This window comes from Anguilla anguilla, chromosome 4, assembly GCF_013347855.1.
Source record: "Anguilla anguilla isolate fAngAng1 chromosome 4, fAngAng1.pri, whole genome shotgun sequence".
Lineage (NCBI taxonomy): Eukaryota > Metazoa > Chordata > Actinopteri > Anguilliformes > Anguillidae > Anguilla > Anguilla anguilla.
The window spans coordinates 4,134,775-4,158,780 of NC_049204.1; the positions used below are offsets into that span (position 1 = coordinate 4,134,775).

The 24,006-nt window shown below is 44.8% G+C and overlaps 2 protein-coding genes across 3 annotated transcripts in view; one reads left to right on the forward strand and one right to left on the reverse strand.

Annotated features, from left to right (window-relative positions):
• The window catches only part of LOC118224565 (guanine nucleotide-binding protein subunit beta-4), a 33,400-nt gene extending 23,057 nt beyond the window's left edge, over window positions 1–10,343 (reverse strand). Inside the window, exon 1 of the mRNA XM_035412085.1 lies at window positions 10,187–10,343. The gene's annotated coding sequence lies outside the window, so the exon portion shown is untranslated. The remainder of the gene's footprint in view (window positions 1–10,186) is intronic.
• A 1,067-nt stretch (window positions 10,344–11,410) lies between these two features.
• Window positions 11,411–23,733, forward strand: actl6a (actin-like 6A). 2 transcript variants are annotated; one of them, XM_035411977.1, is made up of 14 exons: window positions 11,411–11,584; window positions 12,403–12,479; window positions 12,699–12,873; window positions 14,025–14,125; window positions 14,613–14,710; window positions 15,296–15,390; window positions 17,161–17,282; window positions 18,338–18,427; window positions 19,388–19,449; window positions 19,978–20,092; window positions 20,593–20,673; window positions 21,195–21,290; window positions 22,185–22,271; window positions 22,881–23,733. In XM_035411977.1, exons 1-14 carry the CDS (start codon window positions 11,560–11,562, stop codon window positions 22,959–22,961), a joined length of 1,305 nt encoding a protein of 434 aa, XP_035267868.1. In that variant the 5' UTR covers window positions 11,411–11,559; the 3' UTR covers window positions 22,962–23,733. The 2 variants fall into 2 exon arrangements, with proteins under 2 accessions (XP_035267868.1, XP_035267869.1); XM_035411978.1 differs by having other exon boundaries at window positions 17,161–17,267.
• Window positions 23,734–24,006: the final 273 nt, after the last annotated feature.

Here is a 24,006-nt window from a genome sequence, read left to right on the forward strand (position 1 = left end):
CAGGCTCCTAGAATCGTGAATTTACATAGTTCCAGTGAGGGTAAGTTGGTGGTATTTCAATAGATGCACATGCTATTTCCAAGTAACGGTCACTGGGGACTGGGCACAAAATTTACATCAACATTCATGCCTGGAGTCATAGAAGCAAGGAGTGAAACTTCTGAAAGAATCCAAATGGAAACTTGAATTTTTAAAATTAAAAATTACCAATGCAACCTATAATTAAAAGGTAGATAGATTTGCACAGACGTATCAACGTTCAATCGAATATTGCGGGGCAGTTCGCAGAAGTCTGCTTTTTTTTATCAGATCCTCAAAGTAAAACAGACTGTTTACTGTGCTGACAGGGAGCCAGCAATTGTGATGAAGCAACAGTGCTCAGTAGCAAAACATCTGATTGGATCAGCATTTATGTGAACTTTATGTTCTCCATAATACAATGTAATCACGTTTTGTATTGTTGGAAAACCAATGTCATGGGGAACAAGTGGTGTTTTGGTGGTGGGGTGCTGACTAAAGACCATGACACGTATGGGTCAGCACCCAGTCAAATACAAAGGTTAACCCAGTGCGATATGCTTACAGAGGTAGTGCAAGCGGGATAATTCATCTATACTGTTTTGTCACGATTGTGTCTTTATCTGATGACTTGGGTGTTTTGCTATCGTTTTGTACATAAGGGGAAATGTGCAGTGGTGCGGGGAGACTCGTCAACCCGGTCTCCTGCGTGTGTAAGCCATTTACGCGTGCGGCCATTTCACCACTCACATTTTGCACCATTTGCATTTTGTCATTATTACTAGACACAGTGAACAATAAACTGCATTCGTTTTAACCTGCCATTCCTCTTTGACTCTTACCACTGCACACCTAGCAGTTTTAAGGTCTTAGCATACGCATAGAACTTAGGATATCTGCACCCCATAGTCACTCACCTATATACTAGTGTCGTAGCCGCATACACAATTGTATTTATGCAGGCTACACAAGCCAAAGACATGTCTGCATCTACCAAGCTAGATAGCAATTCATATAAAACCACACTACTTGCAGACAGCAAGTGTGTCCATCTATGCACAACTGTTTGCACAGAGGAAAGATTAAAACATTATATTTGAAGTCAGATAACTGAGATAACAATAAATTAATCCTGTTCCAGTAGCACCGGGTAAGACTACATGCGTTCCTTTGCCACTCAGATACTTCCGCTGATTGGTTTGCGGAGAGGTTTCTTGCAGTCGGTGACCTCAACGTAATAAGTTTTGGTTTCTTGCTGTAGGTGACCTCAATGCACAGTTTTGTGTATCTGAGGGGTTTCCTACAATATAAAGATGGATTTCTCATAATTCTACAGTAAATATTTGAACAATAGCAATGCCTTGTCAATACTGATTGGATTTTGCTGGTCATTAACCCCCCCCCCCCCCCAACCCCCACCACAACAAATAAAGCCTGCCAAAAAAGGTGAAATATACTATACTTTTAACAATACCCAACACCACCCCAATGGGAGGCATTTTTCCACACAAACATGAATTGTGCACAATTAAAGGAAACGGTCACTAAAAAAAATCTTCAGAATTGACCATACATTATTTATCTGTGCCAATACATTCAATTTTACAAAACTGTGTGGGCATGGCTGCATGACACTGCTTGTGGACACTGGTTGAGAGCAGCTGCCCTACAGATTGACGAGTCGTTATGTCCTACAGATGGATTAATCCAACCGTCTGTGCCTTTCGTCAGGAAACATACGCCAGGGATCGCCATCGCGGCTCAAAGATAAAGAGATTTGTGGCCAGATTAGCAGATGATGCCGTAACTGAGGCAATGTTGGCTCCAGAGTGGTTCATTCTGCGTAATCCTGCTAGGAAATAACGTGCCACGTGTCCACTGCCCCACAGTCGGGTCAAACCCGGGTGTATAAAAATGCTTTGATGGGAATGTCAGAATCAGGTCTAGTATAAATGGACCTCTTGTTAGCTAACTTCTTGTAGCTTTCATTCTTCCAGGTATACATTCCAAGCCAGCAGGCAGACTGCCCTGGCTCTTCCTGTATACAAAACAACTTGTTTGTGTTTCTTGTTATTGTTTTTTTTTCGGCTATAAATGTATTTAATCCATTTAGAAAGTCACAATCTCAGATATTTATGGAAAAATGTATAGAACTAAATAGCCTTCTATCTACTAAACTGTTTCTTACAAACTGTAGTTGGCTTCATCTCATTCTCTTCCTCTATGTGTACTCTCACTCGCTCACTCACTCACACACACTCACTAACTCACTCACACTCGCTCACTCACTCACTCACACACAGACTCACTCACTCACTCTCTCACACACACACACAGTCACTCACTCTCTCACTCACTCACACAATCATACATACACTCACACACACACACACTCACGTTTTGTGATCAGCTAAGGATTTCTGGCAAACACTACTGTGCTGGTACAGCATACCACAAATTCACTTCAGAAAATGTGATACTCAAAGAATTTGACCCCTTATGACAGATTGCTTTCATGCTATAATGCTATTCTGATAAGCAGAATACATACATAGAAATATAAGGCCAATACTTAAATTATACATACAGTGCTGTGAAAAAGTATTCCCGATTTCCTCCATTATTGCATATTTGTCACACTGAATGACACATGTAATGTAATATAATGAGTAAACACAGGACACATTTTATTAATTATTTTATTTATTCAATGAAAAAAGTTATATGAACACACATATCACCCATGTGAAAAAGTAATTTCCCCCTTAAAACGTTAACAACTGGTTGCACCACCTTTAGCAGCAATGACTGTAATCAAACGCTTCCCATAATCTGACATTAGTCTTTCACATTGCTGAGAAGGAAAGTGAAAGGGGGGAATTTCACAGACAAACTGGTTTTTAAAATGAACTGCTCGTTTCGTGTCTTGCCACTGCACCTCAACTGGGTTCATGTCAGGACATTGGTACTCACCCATGAATCTTATTTTTGCCCAATCTCTTCCCTGTTGTGGACTCATGAACACTGAGCTTACCTGAGGCTGGCGAGGCCTGCTGTTCTATGGATGTTCTTCTAGGACGATTTGTGACTTCCTGGACAAACTGTCACAGTGCCCTTAGAGAAATTTTGAGATGGGTGGCCACTGTTCACCACTGTTCCTAGTGTTCTCCATTTGGGGATAATGGTTCTCAGTGTGGTTAGGTGGAGCCCCAGAGCCTTCAAAATGGCTTTGTAACCATTTCCAGAGTGATAAGGTTGTTTCAACAACCTTTTTTCTTATTTCTTCCAGAGATTCCTTTGATCGTGCCATAGTGTGCTTATAAAATCTTTGTGGTAACTCTGATGGTGAGGTTCAATATGAGTGAATTTTAGAGTTGACAGCAATCAAGCTAATTCAATTTGGTTAATTGGTTGACTGAGTAACTAAAGAGGCAATTATTTTCACATGGATGATATGGGTGTTTCACAACTTTTAAAAAAATTTGTTTTCTGTATACTCAGGTCTCCTTTGTCTAATATTACATTTTGTCTAAAGATCTGAAAAATTTCAGTGTGACATGCAATAATAAAGCAAATCAGGGAAGGGGGAAATACTTTTTCTATGGCACTACTGTACCCACGCACACACACACACATACATACACACACATATATATAAGAGAGAGACAGAGAGAGAAATATGACACCATGACACAATCTCTAGTTTTTATCCACTTGTAAAAACATGCATTTCACCATCCCATCTCCTCTGCTCGAATCCCTCAAAGAAAGAAAACACTCAAAAAGGAACTAGAGTGTTGCCTTGGCAACAACAAATCGCTGTGCTGGTTTAAGCAATGGCGGCCAGTTGAGCAGTTGAAGTGGGGGGGAAAAAAGCCTATTTCGGCACTGGATTACAAAATAAGGAAGTTCCCTGCGAATTGTTTAATGACACGCTTGAAGCGTCCAGAGAGAAATGTCATGGCTGTTCCAGCTAGGCACTGCCATGGCGTTAAATGGCCAACATCTCTCCCATAGCCTTAGTGCAGACCAGTGTTACTCCATGTATTCACAAAGGTGAACCACATTTTATAAATATATATATATATATATATATATATATATATATATATATATATATACGAGGTGTGGCTATTAAATAATGAGACTAATGCCGACTTTTCCCCTGACTTTAGGGAAAAGTACTTGACCACCCTCCCTATTCACCTGATCTAGCATCATGCAACTTTTTTCTTTTCCCGAAAATCAAGTCTGCACTCAAGGGAACCCGTTTTGAGTCTATTCCAGAAGTGAAGAAGAAAACGACGGAACTTTTGAGACACCTGACGGAAGAAGACCTGCTGCACTGCTTTGATCAGTGGAAGACCAGAATGCAGCGGTGTGTAGTTGCAGAAGGGGAATATATTTAAGGGGAAAGGAATTGAAATGTAAGTTTTTTTCATTCAATTGAATTACAACATTAGTCTCATTATTTAATAGCCACACCTTGTGTATATATATATATATATATATATATATATACATACCTGAATGAATCAGGCAAAAAGCAGCCACACCTCACACTGTCTATAATCAAGTCTTACAATTTATCTCAATTTGTGAGAGAAAAGTACATTGCTGCCTGTGAATGTTGCTGCCTGTGAATGCAAATGGGCTGCATCTCTTTTCAAATTGTGCCACAAGTTGAGAAAAAAAACTTGTGAGCTTCCTTCAGAGAGCAGAATCGGAAGCTCCGAATGTCAGAGAACATCGACACGGCTCTAGCTACTCGGCGTATCAGACAACGAATGTGCTGGAGTCCAGCGATCAATCCTGCGATAGAAAACGATGTTATACATCATCAGTCGTGTCCATCTTGGGTTGGGCGATTCAGACAGATTGCACCAGATATATCTGACCTGCGTGGGTTCTTTGCAATGACTGTGAGGGAGAGCTCCGTTGTGACAATGCCCTTTGTAAAAAAAAAAAAAGGGGCTGTACAAATTAAATTGAATTGAAATTAATTTAATTGATTATGCTGATGTGGAACCCCACCAAAATGGCCATGGTTCCTTCCTTAAATTAATCAGGCAGACCAACATTTTAGTCAATAAGAGTCCAGCAGCACATCCTTCTCCAATCACCTGCTGTGATTGATTGTTCAGAAAACAAAAAAAAATTTTTTTTTTTTAATGAAAAAAAAAACCAGGCCAGAAAGAAGATCCCTCCAGTCAAACAAAGAAGAAGAAAAAAAAGAAAGAAGAACACCACAGCGGTGGCTCTTTCTAAAATTAGAAGCAGGGAGAGCCATAAATAGCTCTCTTGTTAGGAGCAGGTATCACGACTGCAGCTTTCCTTTGTCCTTTGTCCCTGATGGCTCACCTTCTGCATGCGTTCTACAGCGGGATCATTTTCACCAGCGCTAAATCAAACTTTTTTTTTTTTCCCCGAACGACCAAATCACGTTTGGGTTAAACCCTGGTTGTCACAGTTCCACAGGACTCAGCTTGCACAAGGCTGCTAAACTTCTCTCCCGTTGCATCTGCGATGGTGTCATGACTGCTCTTCTTAATCTTTGCCAGGTTATTTAATGCAACAACGCATGGCCCTTTGCTGAAACCTCCTACACCATGTGCACTGCGAATACTGATCAATGAACATGAGCATTTGAACTGGATTTACGATCCAGAATAAGCAGCAAAGCAGGAGGAAAAAAAATTTGTGAATAAATTCTATAAAATGAATGACTTCATATGTATCATGTGTGATGTATTTTCCAGAATTATGTGGAATAAGTATGTGAGTGAGGGGAGATGTTATTTACAAATTGTAAAATGTATGTTTTGTGGGCACAAAGTACTGGTGTTGGGGCTGATTCCCTTTAAATTGAAGTCAATTCAATAAATTAGCTAAAATGAACTCAATGAACCTCTGTAGAACATTCCAGGCTTTTTTTAACACGTGAATTGAACTTTGATCCATGTCCCGAATTTAACTGAAATGAAAAGGAATTGACCCCATTCTCTGATAGTCCTGTTTTTTTACACATCTAGCAACCGATCAGCAAGTGTGCAAAATCTGGGGACAATTACACGATGTGTGAGGGGATCTAAAGTTTTCTGACATGTAAAAAAATCAAAGGTCAGGTTTTGCATACATAGCCAGCAAGTTTGGGGTGCTGACCATGCCTGGTAGTAGCGATGACAAACTTGAATGAATGAATGAATGAATGAATGAATGAATGAATGAATGAATGGAAAACAAGATGAATGAGTGAATGCGAATGGCCTGGGTTTTTAAACAACTTCGGTTGTCATATTTGTTGGCATGGCTCATGACCTAAGGAACCAGAAAACAAATGCGGAACAAATCTGGAAAATTGGTTTTCCATATTTTACCACAATCGAGCGAACGTGGTGCAAAGGCTCATGGGAAAAATCACAGCCTGCAACCGTGCAGTGTGTGAGTGGGCGTGGCGACCGACCGATCGCCATGACGAGCAGCCTGTTTACGACGTCTTCAGCCCGTGCCTGATAAATGTGAGAACGATGAACAGAGGGCTTTAAATAGACACTGGCATACGTGTAAAACCCACTGGGCAGCCATATTGGGTGTAGCCTCAGACCAGGGACTAGCCTACTGCAGAGGATGTAATATGCAAGCCACGGATCATGACCAATAATTGAGTCAAATTTCATGACACAAATGACACACATTACGCAAGCATTCGAAATCAAGGGGCATGAAAAAGAAGAATTTAAAGGAAAGGTACCTTTAGAATGATACTGCACAAAAGGAGAATGTATATCCACGGAATGTCATACAAATGCACAAATATACAGTATTAAAAGGCCACATTATATCATCTCACATTGATCGTCTTACATTACATCCCTAGTCACTGGTAATAACTGCAAGGGATAAGAAACACTAGGAATGTATCATACAGCAGTATATCTGTTAACACTGAAAAATATGCAAAAAAAGAAAAGAGGGAGAATGTATCATATTGTTGTTGGTGTTTTTTTTTTTTTGGTTTGTAACTGCCTTTAAATTAAATGGAATTAAACACATGTACACACGTATAAACCTAAAAAAGAAAGAAAAAAACGACTCAGTCATATCCACCAAACATATCTCCAGGGGAGGCTGGCCGTTGCCCGGGCAACCCTCGCAAATGGCAACTGACGTCAAGTAGATAGGAGAAATACCACAGAGAGCAAGAGCGGCTATGCATAATGGATCATTCAATAAAGGTTTACTTGGAGAGGACTAATGTGGCTTAAAAGACGGAAGACTCTTGTGTCGCATCTCCCTCTTACCCACAGATTACGAGTTGACAGATTAGAGATGAAATGCACTCACACTGGTGCACTGTCCTTTCCATATCTGCTTCCAAGTATTGCTGGACAACTAGAGTCTTGTCAGTCACATGTACATGACTGAAGACGCCTCAGAGTTTGTGTCTGGGCCACACACAGCATTACAGCAACACCAAACCAGGCAAAATCAGTGGCTGTAGGCCGTACCATTCTTTGGCCCTTGTTTATTCTGTGTCTGAAACGAGGTCCAGTTTCACAGTTTCAGCCATTTAGCGACTTAATGTTCGAATGTTTAATAATACCCTAGCCTATATATCGTTCTGGCAACGAACAGTTATAATTAAAGCAAAACGAATGAGACGTGTGAATGGGAATGTGAGTGTTTTGTTTTACAAAACCCGATTTCTTGTCGGCTCATTCGGAATGAACGGAATCTAGACTTTTAAATAGTTCAAAGACAACCCATAATCAAGGATTTACCCAAATCACCACCTGATGACTTATTGCAAAGGCCCATTCATATGTAGAAATGTGTCAGGAAAATGTTCACACCCATTTAAAAAAATGTTTCTGTGCGTGATCATCTTTGCGCTCCGTTCCCAGCGGCCGTTCAGCCCCGCCCGGTCTTCTGGTCCCTCTCTTGACTTGGTGCTATTGTTGGCGCGTGAAAGAGCCACTGTCACAGCGAGGTCCCTCTGTAGTGTCATCATCCGCGCCGCGATAAAGCCGCTCACGCCGCGTTCGAGGCACGCACAAGAGGAGCAGTGACGCCGATAACGCACCACTGCCTTCTGGGGGAAGCGCCACTCCAAGCGGGCGCAGCCAAGTGGAGCATATATGCTGTGTGGGTGTGTATGGAAACACTACGCCTCACGTTTTAGCTACACTGTGACACACGTGTAATCAATATAGGCTAGATGAACAACACTCTTATGGACAATTAAATGTTCTAGATATTGATAATAAGTTCCACAGTGATAATAGGTTCCAATGAAACTGCCAATGTGTGTATGATGTACACGAACATTTATGATAAGCTACTTGCATCTTTAATGATGTTCCAAAATCCTGGCTTGCCGCGAGCCTTTTCCGTTACTGTAAATATCACTGCGATTTCCTTTATCGCGAGGGCGCAGGCCGGGTAGCCTACATTGTCGCATGCTTGAGAGCAACTTGTTTAATTGTATGCAAATTTAATTAACGATGTTGGGCAAAGGGAAACTGACTCAAGGAGAAGAAGCCTTTGACGGAGACCTTGGGGTAGCGGCTGTAGTGGAAAGTAACGGCAAGGAGAAGTGAGAGCAGGGCACAAAATGGAGATCCAGGGGATTCCCACTAGTCCTGCTCATATTATGGGAGGTGACAGTTCAGCGCGCATCAACAACACAGGGCGTGCAGTACATTTCACCGTGAATTAGAGCCAATTCTGTGTGATTGAAAATCCAACTGGCTTCATATCCTTCTTCATCTTCTTTAAAAAAAATCTTACCCCACTTTATCCCTCAACTCGGAAAAAGCATCCTGTACTTCAGAACATACTAGTGCTGTCCAGGTAGTGACCAGATGCTAATTTGTGGCTGCAATAACAATTGACCAACTCCTGCAATAAGTGCAAAACACAACATTGAAATTAACTAATACTATCAAATGTTTTTGTGCTAATGATATGAAAGTCAATGCATTATATCTTTTTTTTGCCAAATGATTACAGTCCCCGTTACTCTAAAGATGAATTTTCTCACCATTATTTGACACTTTTAAGTTTTTTGTCAGGGGCATTGAAATAGCCTCTGGAATCTGCACTTGCTCTGACACAGTGGTCTCCAACCCTGGTTCTAGAGAGCTACAGGGTCTGCTGGTTTTTGTTTTCACCTTAAAATCAGCACCCAATTGAGACCCAAGACACCAGGTGAGTGGAGTTAACTGTGTAATCAACCGCTCTAATTGATTCATGAAGTGCAGAGTCACTATGAAAATCAGCAGACCCTGTAGCTCTCCAGGACCAAGGTTGGAGACCACTGCTCTAACATGTTGACCTTCACAAGCTACAAGTGACTCCATGTGTTGTGCTTTAGCACTGTGTTCTTTTTAACTGTTCAGCAAGGTTACATGTTGAATGTCCCACCACACATACTGAGTTACACTTGCCTGCCGACGTACAATATGGGTCATAAGTACTGTAACTGCAATACTGTGCCTGGGTGAAGAATCCAACATTCTGGTAATCAAATATGATAAAATCAAATGGGCTATCTTTTCTGTCATCTCCATGACCGTTAAATGAAATAGTCTGGCAGACAGTGCTGCAGGATGAGCCGGCCATTGCATTGTTCGCCGCCGTATTGGAAATATAAACACGATTATAAAGAAACTGAACAAAACGGGATCAAACATTCCGTTCCACAGACCAGATAAACGACCAGAGAGCCTTCTGGTTTTCAAGCGTTGCGAGTCTGAGACAAAACAGGTCCCTTTGCGACGAACTCCGTCCTCGCGTGCCAATCACAGCCCTGTTCGCTCCCCACCCGATAGAGCAGGAGGCAACAATACCATAAAACAATAACTGACTGTCAAACACCACACCTTACAGAGTACATCAAACCGTGCTCGGAGCTATGCTATGGAGTCATTTGCCATGTCCGAGTCGGTCAGTATCTCCTTGAAGCCTGGCAGAGGTACAAGTTCGGGCCACCATGGACTCGTCCTGTGAATTCACGTATTACTAGGTTTCGTACGGTTAGCGGTTAGAAATAGCCATACACGCAAATAAACGCAATCGACCGAAAAGAGAGAGAAAACCTATATACAACCTATATATATATATATATATATATATATACAAATGGAAATGACGATTGTGCACTAACCTTATCCAGTTGCCAAAGGTTCCAGAGCAAAAGAGGCGTCTGGGTAAGTCCTTTTTGTGGATGGATTTCAAGCGGACAAGAGCGCAGTTTCAGTTCTTCCTATGTGTTCAGTGTGGGTGGAGATGTAGCAAGGAAGAGCCGTAATAAACCAACAGACAGCTGATCCACAACAAAGCAGAGGGGTGGAAGTGGAGAATGGGAAGGGGGGGCGGGGGGGGGGGGGGAGTAGTAAATCTCTTAAAGGAACAGCACTTTTTGATATTTCCCCACGTTAAGTGCTATCTAGCTGAAGTCTTTCACGTCTTTTTATAAAACTAATGGTCGATGCTACTACAGCAGGGCGTCTGACGTAATTGGAATCCGTTAAAAGCAGGCGGTGTTTTATCAAAATGTGCCTTAAAATGCAAGATTTTTCATGGTGGGTGAATTATTAGAACGGACTTTCCCCCCACAAATAGGCGTTCATCACCTGACTACAGCTACCTGTACCTTTCTGTTCACCAAACCCCAACACTGCACTGTTGAGCCAATTTTATCACATTTTATTTATAATAAAATGTTTAATATCCTATCATTTTGAATAAAGCAATAGTTTGTGAAATAGCCTACATTATGGACAAGCATAAAACGATTCTTGGAAAATAACACGGAAAACGCCCATCTAAATTAATTTATTTGAATTATTTTGATTAAATTAGGGCAAGCAAGCAGGAACAATTGAAGAGGCACATGGTACGGGTATGGAAGCATATTTTCTTGAGCAAGCGGCAAAGTTAAAAAAACTAATGTGATCATTCGACATTAATTGAACCAAGGTTTTTGTATAATAATAATGAGTCCTGTCAATTATTCAAAAATTCGGCGAACATAACTATTAAGTTCGCATATCAATCACAAGCTAAGTACAGTTACTCTTTTCTTTCTGTACTTTAAAAACAGAGCCAATTTAGCAATAGATTGCAACAAACTCGGCAGTCTTTTCAAGTCCATTGTTACAATGTGTACTGACAGGTTGGTTTCCTGTCTTGCCCGTCTGTAAACATCAATGTTAACTACTACAAGCTCAAAAAAAATTCTCCGTCCTAAATTTGAAGCGCAAACCTACATAACGCTGACCTCTTTCTCAACCGAACATGATTCCGACACGCCGACTATACACCAATAATATTGTGGAACAGAGGCGGAACAAAGATGTTCCTTATTCTGATTGGCTGAAATGTATTTTTGCCGCTTCATGTTAGGTGGCTTGAGTGAAGGAAATCAAAGGGGGTTATTTTCTTTTGTTGGAATTAAAAGGGTTTGGGGGGGTTGTGTGATTTCAAAGTATTGATATCGTTAGCAAATTATTACTCTACATTTAGCCAACGGAAAGTATGAGTGGAGGCGTTTATGGAGGAGGTAAGTTTAATTCGGAGGCAAAATGAATGAGACCGCCACGTTGTTCCCAATTTGATAATGCAAGCTGGCTTACCTAGTTATCGTCGTCGTATCCAAACGTTGCGTTATACCGGAGCGGGCCTTCGTGTCACTTGATAAGTTAACCTGCTATTCTTATTTTAAGTAAAACTGTGATTTCGTCAGTTCTTACGAGCGGTAACTGTACCACTGAGGGGTAAGGGGAAAGAAGGCGTGCTGCCGAGGGATTGTGGGAACTCCGTTTGGACCAGGAAGGATGCTGTACGATTTCGCGTTGGAATCGAAAGTTTGCACAGTTGCACTACTGTGATTTATGAGCTGCAGCGCTAACGTTATGTTACCGAAATTAAATGTATGACTTGGATGGAGCTGGTTGTATGACCGCGCTGGCCAGGCACCAAAGACGAATCGCACAAAACAGCTAACGTTAGCTGCATAGCTACCCTGGGTTTCAACATCTATTTAGCTTTGTCATGTATAAGTACATAATAGCTTAGTCTACTTTACTGACTAACTGCTAGCTACCTCGATTCATCATTCTTGTTCTTGTAATATTTTACTGCCACGCCAAATGTTGTTTTCGTGGAAAACAAAGCAAGCATAACATTTAGCCTGGTGGTTAAAGAGCTGTAGACTAGGCAATCACTTTTGTTTCTTTTGGGGATTATCAATTTTCATTGCTTGTAATATTTCATTGACTGGTATACATGTTTATAAATCTCATGTTAATCTTTGTGGTGGAAAAAACATTCGTCTGTAAGATTGATGATGTAAGACGTGTGAATAATTTTTTGTTACAGATGAGGTTGGAGCCCTGGTGTTTGATATTGGATCATACACAGTGAGGGCGGGCTATGCCGGAGAAGACTGTCCTAAGGTGGGGGTTAAAAAGTATTTCGCATTGTCCGTTTTTTAATGTGTCCCTTTGCCCCTCTGTGAAATGGATGATACTCGTTAGCCAGTAGTTGTGGAGATTAAAGGTGCTGTAAGTAATCTGTTTCCAGGTTGCCTGTGTTGAAGTTACATCAAAGTGTATGTTTGTGTTTGTGTGTAAAGATTGAAATGTCGCGTTACGTTGCTTTGCGTGATTCCGCAGGCCGACTTCCCCACGGTGATCGGAGTTACCCTGGACCGGGAAGATGGCAGCGTTCCTATGGAGACGGACGGAGAAAAGAGCAAACAAAGTGGAACCACCTACTACATCGACACCAACCAGCTTAGGGTGGCGCGGGAAAACATGGAGGTCATGTCCCCCTTGAAGAATGGAATGAGTAAATTACCTTTCTCTTCAATCTGGTTCGTGTGCGTGACTCATCACAATTGAACGGCTACGTCATTGGTTTAGACCCCAGTGGGAATAATGACGCATCCATCCACTGTTAAAATGTGGGCAGAACAACGTTTGGCATAGGTTCAAAGCGATATTAGTTTCTTTACTGATTTATTTTTAATATTGAGCTGTCCAGGGTGCTGATATAAAAACACTGTAGTATTAGCTCACTGAAACCCCAGGAGAATGGAACAAGGACAGAAAAGCTTCTTTTATAAAGTGTGTGTGTATGTATGTATGTATGTATTTATTTATGTATGCGTGTATATACAGAGAGAGAGAGAGAGAGAGAGAGATAATGAATTGTGATGTGGTCCAGATTAACTATGGGTCCATGAAAGAAAAGCAGAGTTGATTTGTTTAATGCTAAAGTGCGCAAACATGCATAGGAAGGCATAATTGCATCACGTGAGAACTGTAGGCTTTTAAAACGGGTGTGCTGTCAGTTATTCTTGTGGAGACTGTAGTCTGGAACGCATGGTTCCTTCATGCCCTTTTAAAGACACAGGAGAGGCCTTATTTTACTCACAGAAGGGAGGATTCAGGTCAGAGCAGTGTGCTTTGTCCCTTAATGCTTTCATTGAAGCTCCCTGAAGCACTTTTCACCAGGCCAGGTGAGTGTTCCTGGTGCTGTTCTCCTGGGGGTTAGTTCCCAAGGTTTAGTCAATGCCCAGATCTGACGGAATTACTCTGTGTGATGGGCTCAACTGTAACCCCTGTTCCCTCTCTCCCTCTCTCTCTCCTCTCTCACCTTTAATGTCTCTCTATCGCTCTCTGTCTCTCTCGCTCTCTCTCTCTCTTTTTCTCTCCTCCATTCTCACTACTGTACACTCTTATTCTCTCCCTTCCCTTCCTCTCCCTCTCCTCCCTTTCTCTTTCTCTCTCCTCCCTCCCTCTCTCTCCCTCCAATTTCTCTTCTTCCTCCTTACATCTCTCCCTTCACTCTCCTCTCCCTCCATCATTCTCTTTCTTCATCTCTGCATGTGCACTCTCAATATTCTTTGTCCGCTCTCCCTCCGTCCCACTTTTCTGCTCTGTCTCTCTTCTGTGTTCTCTCTCTTCGTACAACTCTCCCCCCCCCCCCCCCTCCAGTTGAGGATTGGGACAGCTTCCAGGCCATCTTGGATCACACCTACAAGATGCACTTCAAGTCTGAGCCCAGCCTGCACCCTGTGCTCATGTCAGAGGCGTCTGTAAGTGCTTTTAAAAACCAGTGCACTTTACATTCCCCTCATCCGGGTCGCTGTGCTTATGCGGACGTCCCTAGGCGCAGCATCAGAAGTCTGTGATTAGCACTGTAGCGCTGGCGCTACTATTCCAGCTACTACTAGTGTTAATACCGGGGCAGTGACGTACTGGCAATGATATAATAATGACTTAAGAAGCACTTCTCACGCAGGCACTCAACACGCTTTCCAGATATTAGAAAATGAAAAGGTGGAAATTACATATGCGTGTAAAATGAACTTTAAATGTGAGTAAGAGTCGCGAGAAGTGTAAGTTATGAGTGTAAAACATGTCTTAGAGTAGAAATTAGAGCTGTTATAACATGGGTCAGTGTGTCACTGTGCATTGGATGGCGCAGTGCTTGAATGTGAGATTTTGCATGCTGTGTTGGCATTGTTTTGTACTTACTGGAGATGTTTTTTTTAAAAATTGTTTTTCGCTCGATGCACATAGTGGAATACGAGAGCCAAGAGGGAGAAGTTGACGGAACTGATGTTCGAGCATTACAACATCCCGGCGTTCTTCCTGTGCAAGACCGCCGTCCTCTCATCGTATCCTTCCTGCATCGCCTGGGGAAATGGCGGATTTTGGCGGGTGGCCTTGAGAGAAGGCACAGGTGGGGGGCAGGTGGGGGGGGGGGGAGGGGGGGTGGCGGGGTCGTAGGTCAGCAGCAGTTGGGTGCGATGATCCAAAAAAAAAAAAACAACATTTTAACTTCTTTGAAAAGTGGGTTTTAAAAAGATGTTTTTTTTCTTCCAAAATCGAGGTCAGTGTTCTAGAACTCCATTGCCTTCAATTACCAGCAGTGATTGTGACATCAGCGTTAGAATGCTCAGTTAAGAACATTCTGATTGCACGTTTCTGACCTCACACCTTTAAAGGGTTAACTGGACAGCAGCCCAGCCTGGGGGCTGTGTGGGCTGAAATGAATCAAATTTCTTGAATTTGTAGCTTTAACGACAGGAAATGTAGAACCGGGAGATGCGCGTAAATGTGCATTTCCTGTGATGAAATCAGTGTGATCCACTGCTGCTGATGGGAATTGGAAGCCCACATCCTGTTATTTCCACCTGCGGACATTAGTTTCAGGAAACAGCGTTTCTTCCCCCCCCCCCCTTGACTCCCGATTGCTTCAGCTTTGCCAACGGGCGATCAACCGGCCTGGTGTTAGACAGCGGAGCCACACATACAACGGCCATCCCAGTGCATGATGGGTATGTTCTGCAGCAAGGTAAGTCACTCCTTCAGCCCTCTGCCTTTTCACAGCAAATCTTTCACACGCACACACGCAGACACACACATGCACACACACACATGCACACACACACACGCACACACACACACACACCACGCAGACACGCACACGCACGCACGCACGCACGCAGACACACACACACGCACGCACGCACGCACACACGCAGACACACGCAGACACACACACGCGCACGCACGCAGACACACACACGCACACGCACGCACGCACGCAGACACACACACACGCACACACGCAGACACACACACGCACACGCACGCACGCACGCACACACACACATACACATGCACACACACGCACGCAGACACACACACACGCACGCACACACGCACGCAGACACGTACGCACACACACGCAGACACACACGCACGCACGCACGCACGCACGCAGACACACACACGCACGCACACACACACGCAGACACACGCACACACGCAGACACACACACGCACACACACGCACGCACACGCACAGACAGAGAAGCATTGTATTGCCATTACATGTAAAATTGTGTTGCCAGATATAGCAAGCAAGTTCACTGCAAATCTTTCACTGAGAGAGAGAGAGCTCTGTGTGCTCTGCAGGCAGTCTACTCTGAGCAGACAGGATTTTTTGCCTGGCACTTTCAGCATCCCATGACTCGTCATTTAAGCAAGGTTCAGAGAATTATTTTCGGTTTGCGGTTCGTTTTCCGAACCGATCGGGAAGCTCTCCGATCGCACCGTGCCTCCTAAAATTTCACCGCTGCGAGCCCTTTGAAATCGGGCGGTGGGAGGATGTGGTTGGGAACGGGACACGGGACGGGGACCGTACCCACGTCCTCTCTGTTCGCCCGCCACGAAACGGAAATCTGTGGTGCCGACGGCAGGCTGCGGGGTCGGGTTTCTGCAGCGCGGCTTCCGAGTCGGAACTGCGGTGAAATTTAAACAAGACGAAACGCAGGACTGCTGCGGACCGGCGGGGCGGACAAAAAAACTGACGTTACTGAGGCACGACCTGAGATGCACCTGTTCGTTTGAACGCCTTTGTGTCTTTTAAAATACGCCGTGGACAGACGGTGAAAACGGTTTTTGAAATGTGTCCAGTGTTCCTTTTTCAGATATGCTCACCTGTACGTTATGAGGTTGTATTTTCCGTCTGATGCTCAAGCTGAGGGGACTGTGCCTTTATTAGGATTGGAGTGAAAACCTACTGGACGGTAGATCTCCAGGAGCAGGGTTGGGCAGCCCTGCTCTAGCTGTTGAAAGAGGTGTGGCTTTGTTAGGTTTAGAGTGAAACCCTACAGGACGGTAGATCTCCAGGAACAGGGTTGGGCAGCCCTGCTCTAGCTGTTGAATGAGGTGTGGCTTTGGTAGGGTTGGAGTGAAAACCTACAGGACGGTAGATCTCCAGGACCAGGGTTGGGCAGCCCTGCTCTAGCTGTTGAATGAGGTGTGGCTTTGTTAGGCTTGGAGTGAAAACCTATGGGATGGTAGATCTCCAGGAGCAGGGTTGGGTAGCCCTGCTCTAGCTGTTGAATGAGGTGTGGCTTTGTTAGGCTTGGAGTGAAAACCTATGGGATGGTAGATCTCCAAGAGCAGGGTTGGGCAGCTCTGGTTTAAACCAATTCAAACCGAAGTCGTCCCTCCCTTGCGACAGTGCCACCAGGTGTCACACCGTGGTTCCTGTCACCTGAGAACTTCACAGACCGCCGGTGTTATTTATTAAATCCCCCCCCCCTTCTCGCAGGCATTGTGAAGTCCCCTCTGGCGGGCGACTTCATGAGCATGCAGTGCCGAGAGCTGTTCCAGGAGCTGAGCGTGGAGATCGTGCCGCCCTACATGATCGCCTCAAAGGTGAGACCTGCCAAAGTAAGTTTCAGCCCGCTGACCGCCGCGCCAGACTCCCGCTCCCCGCTCTCTTTCCCGCTCTTTCCTCCCGGCGGTGGTGGGGCGTGAGTATCCGGGAGACTTCGGCCATCTTTGTTTTTTTTTTAACGCTCACTGCATGAGTTGCCGCACTGCGTCCTTGGCCTGCTTTCGGTCATATGACCTCACCTTTAACGCAACCCTCGCACCTTTTCTGCACTAACTCCCTTTGCCAAGATCGCTTATCGGTGATCGATGAACTCACCGAAACTGTATTTTGTGGAAAAAATGCTTTATTTCTTTTGAGTAATGAACAAACATCGACTGAATCCCAGACCCTGTCACATGGTGTTTGACTGTTTTAATTGTGTTGCATGCGCATTTTTTTCCATCAGGTCCAATAATCCATTGTTATGATTTGTATTGACACGCTTCATTCAATTGAGTATGTAATTATATGTGACATTTGTTTATATTAACTCTGAATAGCATGTTTCAGATTTGATAGTAGCTCACTTCATGTGCATTACTGTTCCATCATTTAAAAAGGAATTTTTTTGGTGTGAAAAAGCTGTGGAATGATCAATCAGTTATATTTTATAAAGCACTGCTGACCAGCTAATAAACTGCGAGCTGGATTGTGTATTTTTGCCTGCAGCTCTGCGGTCTCTTATGTATGAACTGTGATCGTCCTCATCCTTCACTTTCTGCTGCTGCTGCTGTACTGCGATGCACTGCATGTAATCTGATCTGAACGACTTTGTGAATGAAGGCAGGAAGTCTGTCTGCATTTGCCCCATTAAAGATCCCGCCTCCCTAAATATCCGGAGACGGATCGTTTTGGGGCATCGCGCCGCCCGGAACGGAAGTGTAGCATTACCCGTCTCCGCCTCCCCGAGCGCAAACGCACAGTCACAGTCCTCACAGTCCCCGCGAACCAACCTCTGCGTGTCATTGTGTCGCGTGCCGCTGTCTCTGACGACGGTCGCGGCGTCGCGGCCGTCTTGGCGCCTCTGGTTCGACCGCGGACCGCCAACCCGGAGTGTTTGTGTTCGCAGGAAGCGGTGCGCGAAGGCGCCACGCCCAACTGGAAGAAGAAGGAGAAGCTACCTCAGGTCACCCGCTCGTGGCATAACTACATGTGCAACGTAAGGGCGGGTTTTCGCACGGCTACACTCCACGGGCTGGAAAGCCATTGCTCTACCCTAAACCAGCAGTGCTTGATTATGTGTCCTGGAGGACTGAGAGCACGCCTAAACCAGCGGTGCTTGATTATTGTGTCCTGGAGGACTGAGAGCATGCCTAAACTAGCGGTGCTCGATTATGTGTCCTGGAGGACTGAGAGCACACCTAAACTAGCGGTGCTCGATTATGTGTCCTGGAGGACCGAGAGCACGCCTAAACCAGCGGTGCTCAATTATGTGTCCTGGGGGGCCGAGAGCACGCCTAAACCAGCGGTGCTCGATTATTGTGTCCTGGAGGACCGAGAGCATGCCTAAACCAGCGGTGCTCAATTATGTGTCCTGGAGGACCAAGATAATGCAGGGTTTCATTCGAACCAATCACTGCAGCTGCTGATTTCACTCATTAACACGCCTTCAACCAGAGAGGAGGGAAGTGGAAATTAGTGGAATCAGCAGGTGACGTTATTGGTTGGAATGAGTACCTGCGTACTCTCCACCCTTCATGGCACATGTTTGGACACCACTGCTCTGAACATTAGCTGATTTTAGTTTATTGCAGGGCTGCCCAACCCTGTTCCTGGAGATCTACCATCCTGTAGGTTTTCATTAAAACCCTAATTTGGCACACCTGATTTTATTCATTAACAGCTCAGCGAGATCGCTGTTGAATGAGGTGTGCTTTGTTCGGGCTGGAGTGAAAACCTGCAGGATGGTAGATCCCCAGGAACAGGGTTGGGCAGTCCTGGTTTATAGCTCGATTCATGACTTCAGAATGCTGCACATTTATATACCATTAAAAATGCATTCACAACAGGAGTAAAGGTCAGTCAGTGCTTTTTTATTTTTTATTCATGAGACTTTCTAATGCCAATCTTAACCTGCGCATTGCCAAACACGTTTGTGGTCTTTCTTTCCGCCTCCCAGACTGTGATCCAGGACTTCCAGGCGTCGGTTCTCCAGGTCTCGGATTCGCCATATGATGAACAGTGAGTCTATGAGCAATATCGTATGAAATTTTAAAGAACTTGTGCAACTACTTTCATGTTTTTTTACTCTTAAGCTCAATGAGCCATGAGGTAAAGATCTTTTTTCAAATGTGTTACTTTATAACTAGAAAATACTTTATAACTATTTCCGTTTCATGTAAACTATGACAGTTCTACACACAAGGGCAGGCTGTCTGAAATGAGCCCATGTGCCCATTTCGTAACTGACATCCACTTCAAGCTCACTTCTGATTGGCTGTCCACGGAAGGAGCACGCTGTTGATTGGTTTAAATGTAAGCTAACATAACATAATGACGAGAACAGGCCATTCAGCCCAAAATTTCCCTGACTAGTTACTAGATACTGTGTTGGCAACATGGTCTCCAAAAGACCAACACCAAATCCCAGTGTGTGTGTGTGGGGAGGAGACCTGAGCTCATGACTGAACTCTCACAAGCAGTGTTTGAAAATGAAAAAGAGCGGCAAGCGTTTGGTAATGTCTGATCCGCGTGACGTGCCGTGCGCAGGGTGGCTGCGCAGATGCCCACGGTTCACTACGAGCTGCCCAACGGCTACAACTGCGACTTCGGGGCCGAGAGGCTGAAGATCCCCGAGGGGCTGTTCGACCCGTCCAACGCCAAGGTGAGAAGCGCCTGTCCTTTTCACGTGGTCCGCTGCGCCCTACGGCGAATATGTGGACTTAAACAAGACAAATGTGCTTCACTATAGCGCTGGAGTATTTGACACTGTATTGCAGCATCTGAAAGAAGAAATATGTTGACCACATGAGTAAAATAATAAAAATATTCACTCTTGCGTAACTTGGTCCCTAATCTTAGCACCGGTGACCTCCTTTTTAAGGACTGTTACGCTGATTATGGGTATGATTCCTGGTACCATTTAAAATCTTGGACATGGAAAAAAACAGAAAACACTCTTGAATAATCGTAAGTTATTACAGAAACATTGAGCCAGTTAAACAGGGGGAAGATTAGAAGGCCGGTTTAGGATTTTTCCCAGGACCCCAGGGAGTACCCTACAAGCGGTCACTGGATCTTTAATGATGGCAGCGGCGTTAGGACTTCAGGATCGTCAGAAACGGAGACCGTTTTTCCTCAGTCGGCCATTTTGTCCCGCTGCAGGGTCTGTCGGGGAACACCATGCTGGGGGTGGGTCATGTGGTCACCACCAGCGTGGGGATGTGCGACATCGATATCCGCCCGGTGAGTACTTCCTGTACATCAATATCCGCCCCGGCGAGCACTTCCTGTACATCGATATCCGCCCCAGCGAGTACTTCCTGTGAGATCAAAGCGTGCCGCAACTTATGATGAGATTGAGCATCGTTGCTCATTACAAGCTGTCACTCACACTGAGGGGCTGGGGTTATATGCAGGTTACCCCACGGGCTTAAAAAATAAAAAATTCTTAAAAATCCCTGGAAATATGTCCCTCATTGAAAAGCATGGAAATTTCTCATGTTCAACTATGGACATTTTCACTAGAGTCACTGACACTTACTGTCAAGTCTTGCAATATCAGTGCAATCAATAGCGATGTTATTCAAAACATCCAAAAATTTGACTTCCTAAATGTACACTTACACAATATTCGCACTGTTTAGAATAGTAGTGTTCCTAAACCCTTCAGAAATTGGGTGGGGGGTGGGGGGGTCATGTGAAACTCTCATATGCTCATGACTTTAAAAAATGAAGTCCGAATTAAAGGCCCTCCCGTCTCCCAGGGTCTGTACGGCAGTGTGGTCGTCACCGGAGGGAACACGCTGATCCAGGGATTCACGGACCGGCTCAACAGAGAGCTGTCCCAGAAGACCCCGCCCGTGAGTTCGCTCCGCCGCGCGTTTTACCCACATCATCACGGAGAAGTGCCTTTACATTCAGGCCCTCCACAGATCACTTATCCAGTGACTTAGCATAGATGTGCTCGTACACACACACATACACGCATATACACACACTCACACGCGCATGCGCACACACACACACACACACACACGCATATACACACACACACACGCACGCGCACACACACGGACACGCACAGACACTCACAATAACACTCTCTCACATTTTAATTCTTTATTTAGGTCCACATTTATAAAATACATCGTAAGGGCCCAAATATACAGACAGACAAACTCACACACTCACGCACACACACACACACTCACACGACACGCACAGGCACTCGCACTTACACTCTCCCTCACACACACACACACACTCACACAAACACACTCACACGGACATGCACAGACACTCGCACTTACACTCTCTCTCTCACACACACACACACACACACAAACACTCATACACACACACACACATACACAATGCTGATTGTGAGTCATCAGGCTCACGCCTGGTAGTAGTAGTCTACATAGTTTTACATTATGAACTTAGACGCCGCAGTACAGTGGAGGGTAATAGAGATGGTGGCGCTATTAGCACGTACCTCGCTGCAGAACACCCAGGCAGCGTCCCGCCAGGAGTTAAGCTGAGGTTCCCACAGACCCCCGAGCTGCCGGCCCCGCCCGTTTCCCAGCGCGGCGCGCGGCTTCCGAACAGCAGGGTAATCGGGACATTAAAATTCCGTCTGAAGAGGGGGGGGGTGGGGCGGGGGGCTCGGCCGGGACGCGCGTTTGATCTTCGCCGCCGCCTCTCCCTAGCGGGTTTTTAAAACGGCCCATGTGCCCTCTCCCCTCCGCCCCCAGAGCATGCGTCTGAAGCTGATCGCCAACAACACCACGGTGGAGCGTCGGTTCAGCGCCTGGATCGGGGGCTCCATCCTGGCATCGCTGGTGAGTCCACAGCTGGCCCCTCTCTGAAGCTCTCCCGCGCCCCTCCCGCCCCACCCCCCACCCCCACGCACCCCCCGCGTGCCGCACAGCATTATGGGTGACATTTATCACTCGCTGCCGAACGGCACCGCGGGGGGACAGCTGTGTCTGCACACAGTGTTCCGTGGCGTACACGCGCGGCCCGCGGGCGCCTGGGACGGCTCGCAGACCCCGAACCCGGCAGAGAGCTCGGCTCACCCGCGCTGTCTGTTACCACATCGCCGAGCGCATGTGGAACTTGTTTGGGTGCGTTCTCTTATGTCCCGATGATATGTTGTACTGGAAGTCTTGTATGTAGTCTGAATAATAAAGGGGAAAGCTCCTCCACAGTGAGGTGTGGTATTGCAGGTTTGCCAAAAAGGGGATCCATGGAATTTACAAAAAAATATCGGTTTCAGTAAACCACTGTGAACCCGAGGGAGTACTGCCCCCTTTCCAAGGTTCTCTATGTACTGATTGCATATTGACAAAACTCCCAAAGTACTGGCGATATTCTCAGTGTAATAAGACTGGCTAGTTTCCTTGCCCGAGGACAGATGCTGATGGGACGTGTGAACATTCTTTTCCCAGGGAACCTTCCAGCAGATGTGGATTTCCAAGCAGGAGTACGAGGAGGGCGGAAAACAGTGCGTAGACAGGAAGTGTCCTTAACCGAGCACGACACCTCACTTCCTTTAGCACCCGAAATATCTCGCTTCAGTCTAGCCTTTCCAGTGGACTCAGGAACACCCGAGGATATTACTTTCTGTAGGGTTTCTTTCTTTTTTGTTTGTTTGTTGTTCGTTTTTAAACCAGTTTAAACGGCAAATGAAAGCTTGCTTCCTTTGTACCTCTGTAAGTAGAAAACATTTGTGGTGAACCACAGTCGGCCAACTCCTAGTTTTCTGGTGATTTTTTCCTATGAAGTCGCGTGAATGTGGTTAATGTTCTATTGAACCTTCAGCTTTGTTATTTTTGATAGAACATTTTCTAATTCTATTTTGATATCAAAATTGTTAGCAGGAAATTATTATTTTTCAAGCAAGTTTTGTTTTAACTAATGGATCTTGCCCCAAGGTCCATCGGGGGTATTCACTTAATAGTTGTCTGTTATGTCTGGCAATTTCCTCCACTGCTGTTTGCAACAGTTGATTGGAATCACTGCAATGGTTTCTCCTGATGCCTTCCAGTGTGACGAAAAACACTGAAAGTCGCTCGCTGAAAATGTTAATTCCGTATTTTATTAGCTGTAAAACAAGTTGAGAGGCCATGGGCTGTCTTCAGACAAAGCCGTTTTAAGTGATTCTTTTTGTTATTAAAAATGCCTATCTTGGTGCAAATGTGTATGACTGACTGTACTTTGGTATTCAGAAATTAGTAGCCACGGGAAATTTTAAGTCACTATTTTCAACAATACAGCAATAAAATTACATTTACCAATTCATGTCTTGTGTTGTAATTTCATGGCACTGCTGGAAGAATTACGTTCAAGGCTGACAATGCTGTGTTCAACTCATCTTGGTCTACCCCCTAGTGGTTATAAGACGTACCTTCTTGTGAGTTCCAGTGACATTCTCTTACCCTCCACCGCAGTCAGATTTTTGTTTTGATCGTAAAAATTCGTAATGACTTTGGCCATGTTAAAACCATCAACCATGTAATCAACTGCTGTAATAGGTCAATTAAGTGCCGAGTAACAGCGAAAACCCTCACAACC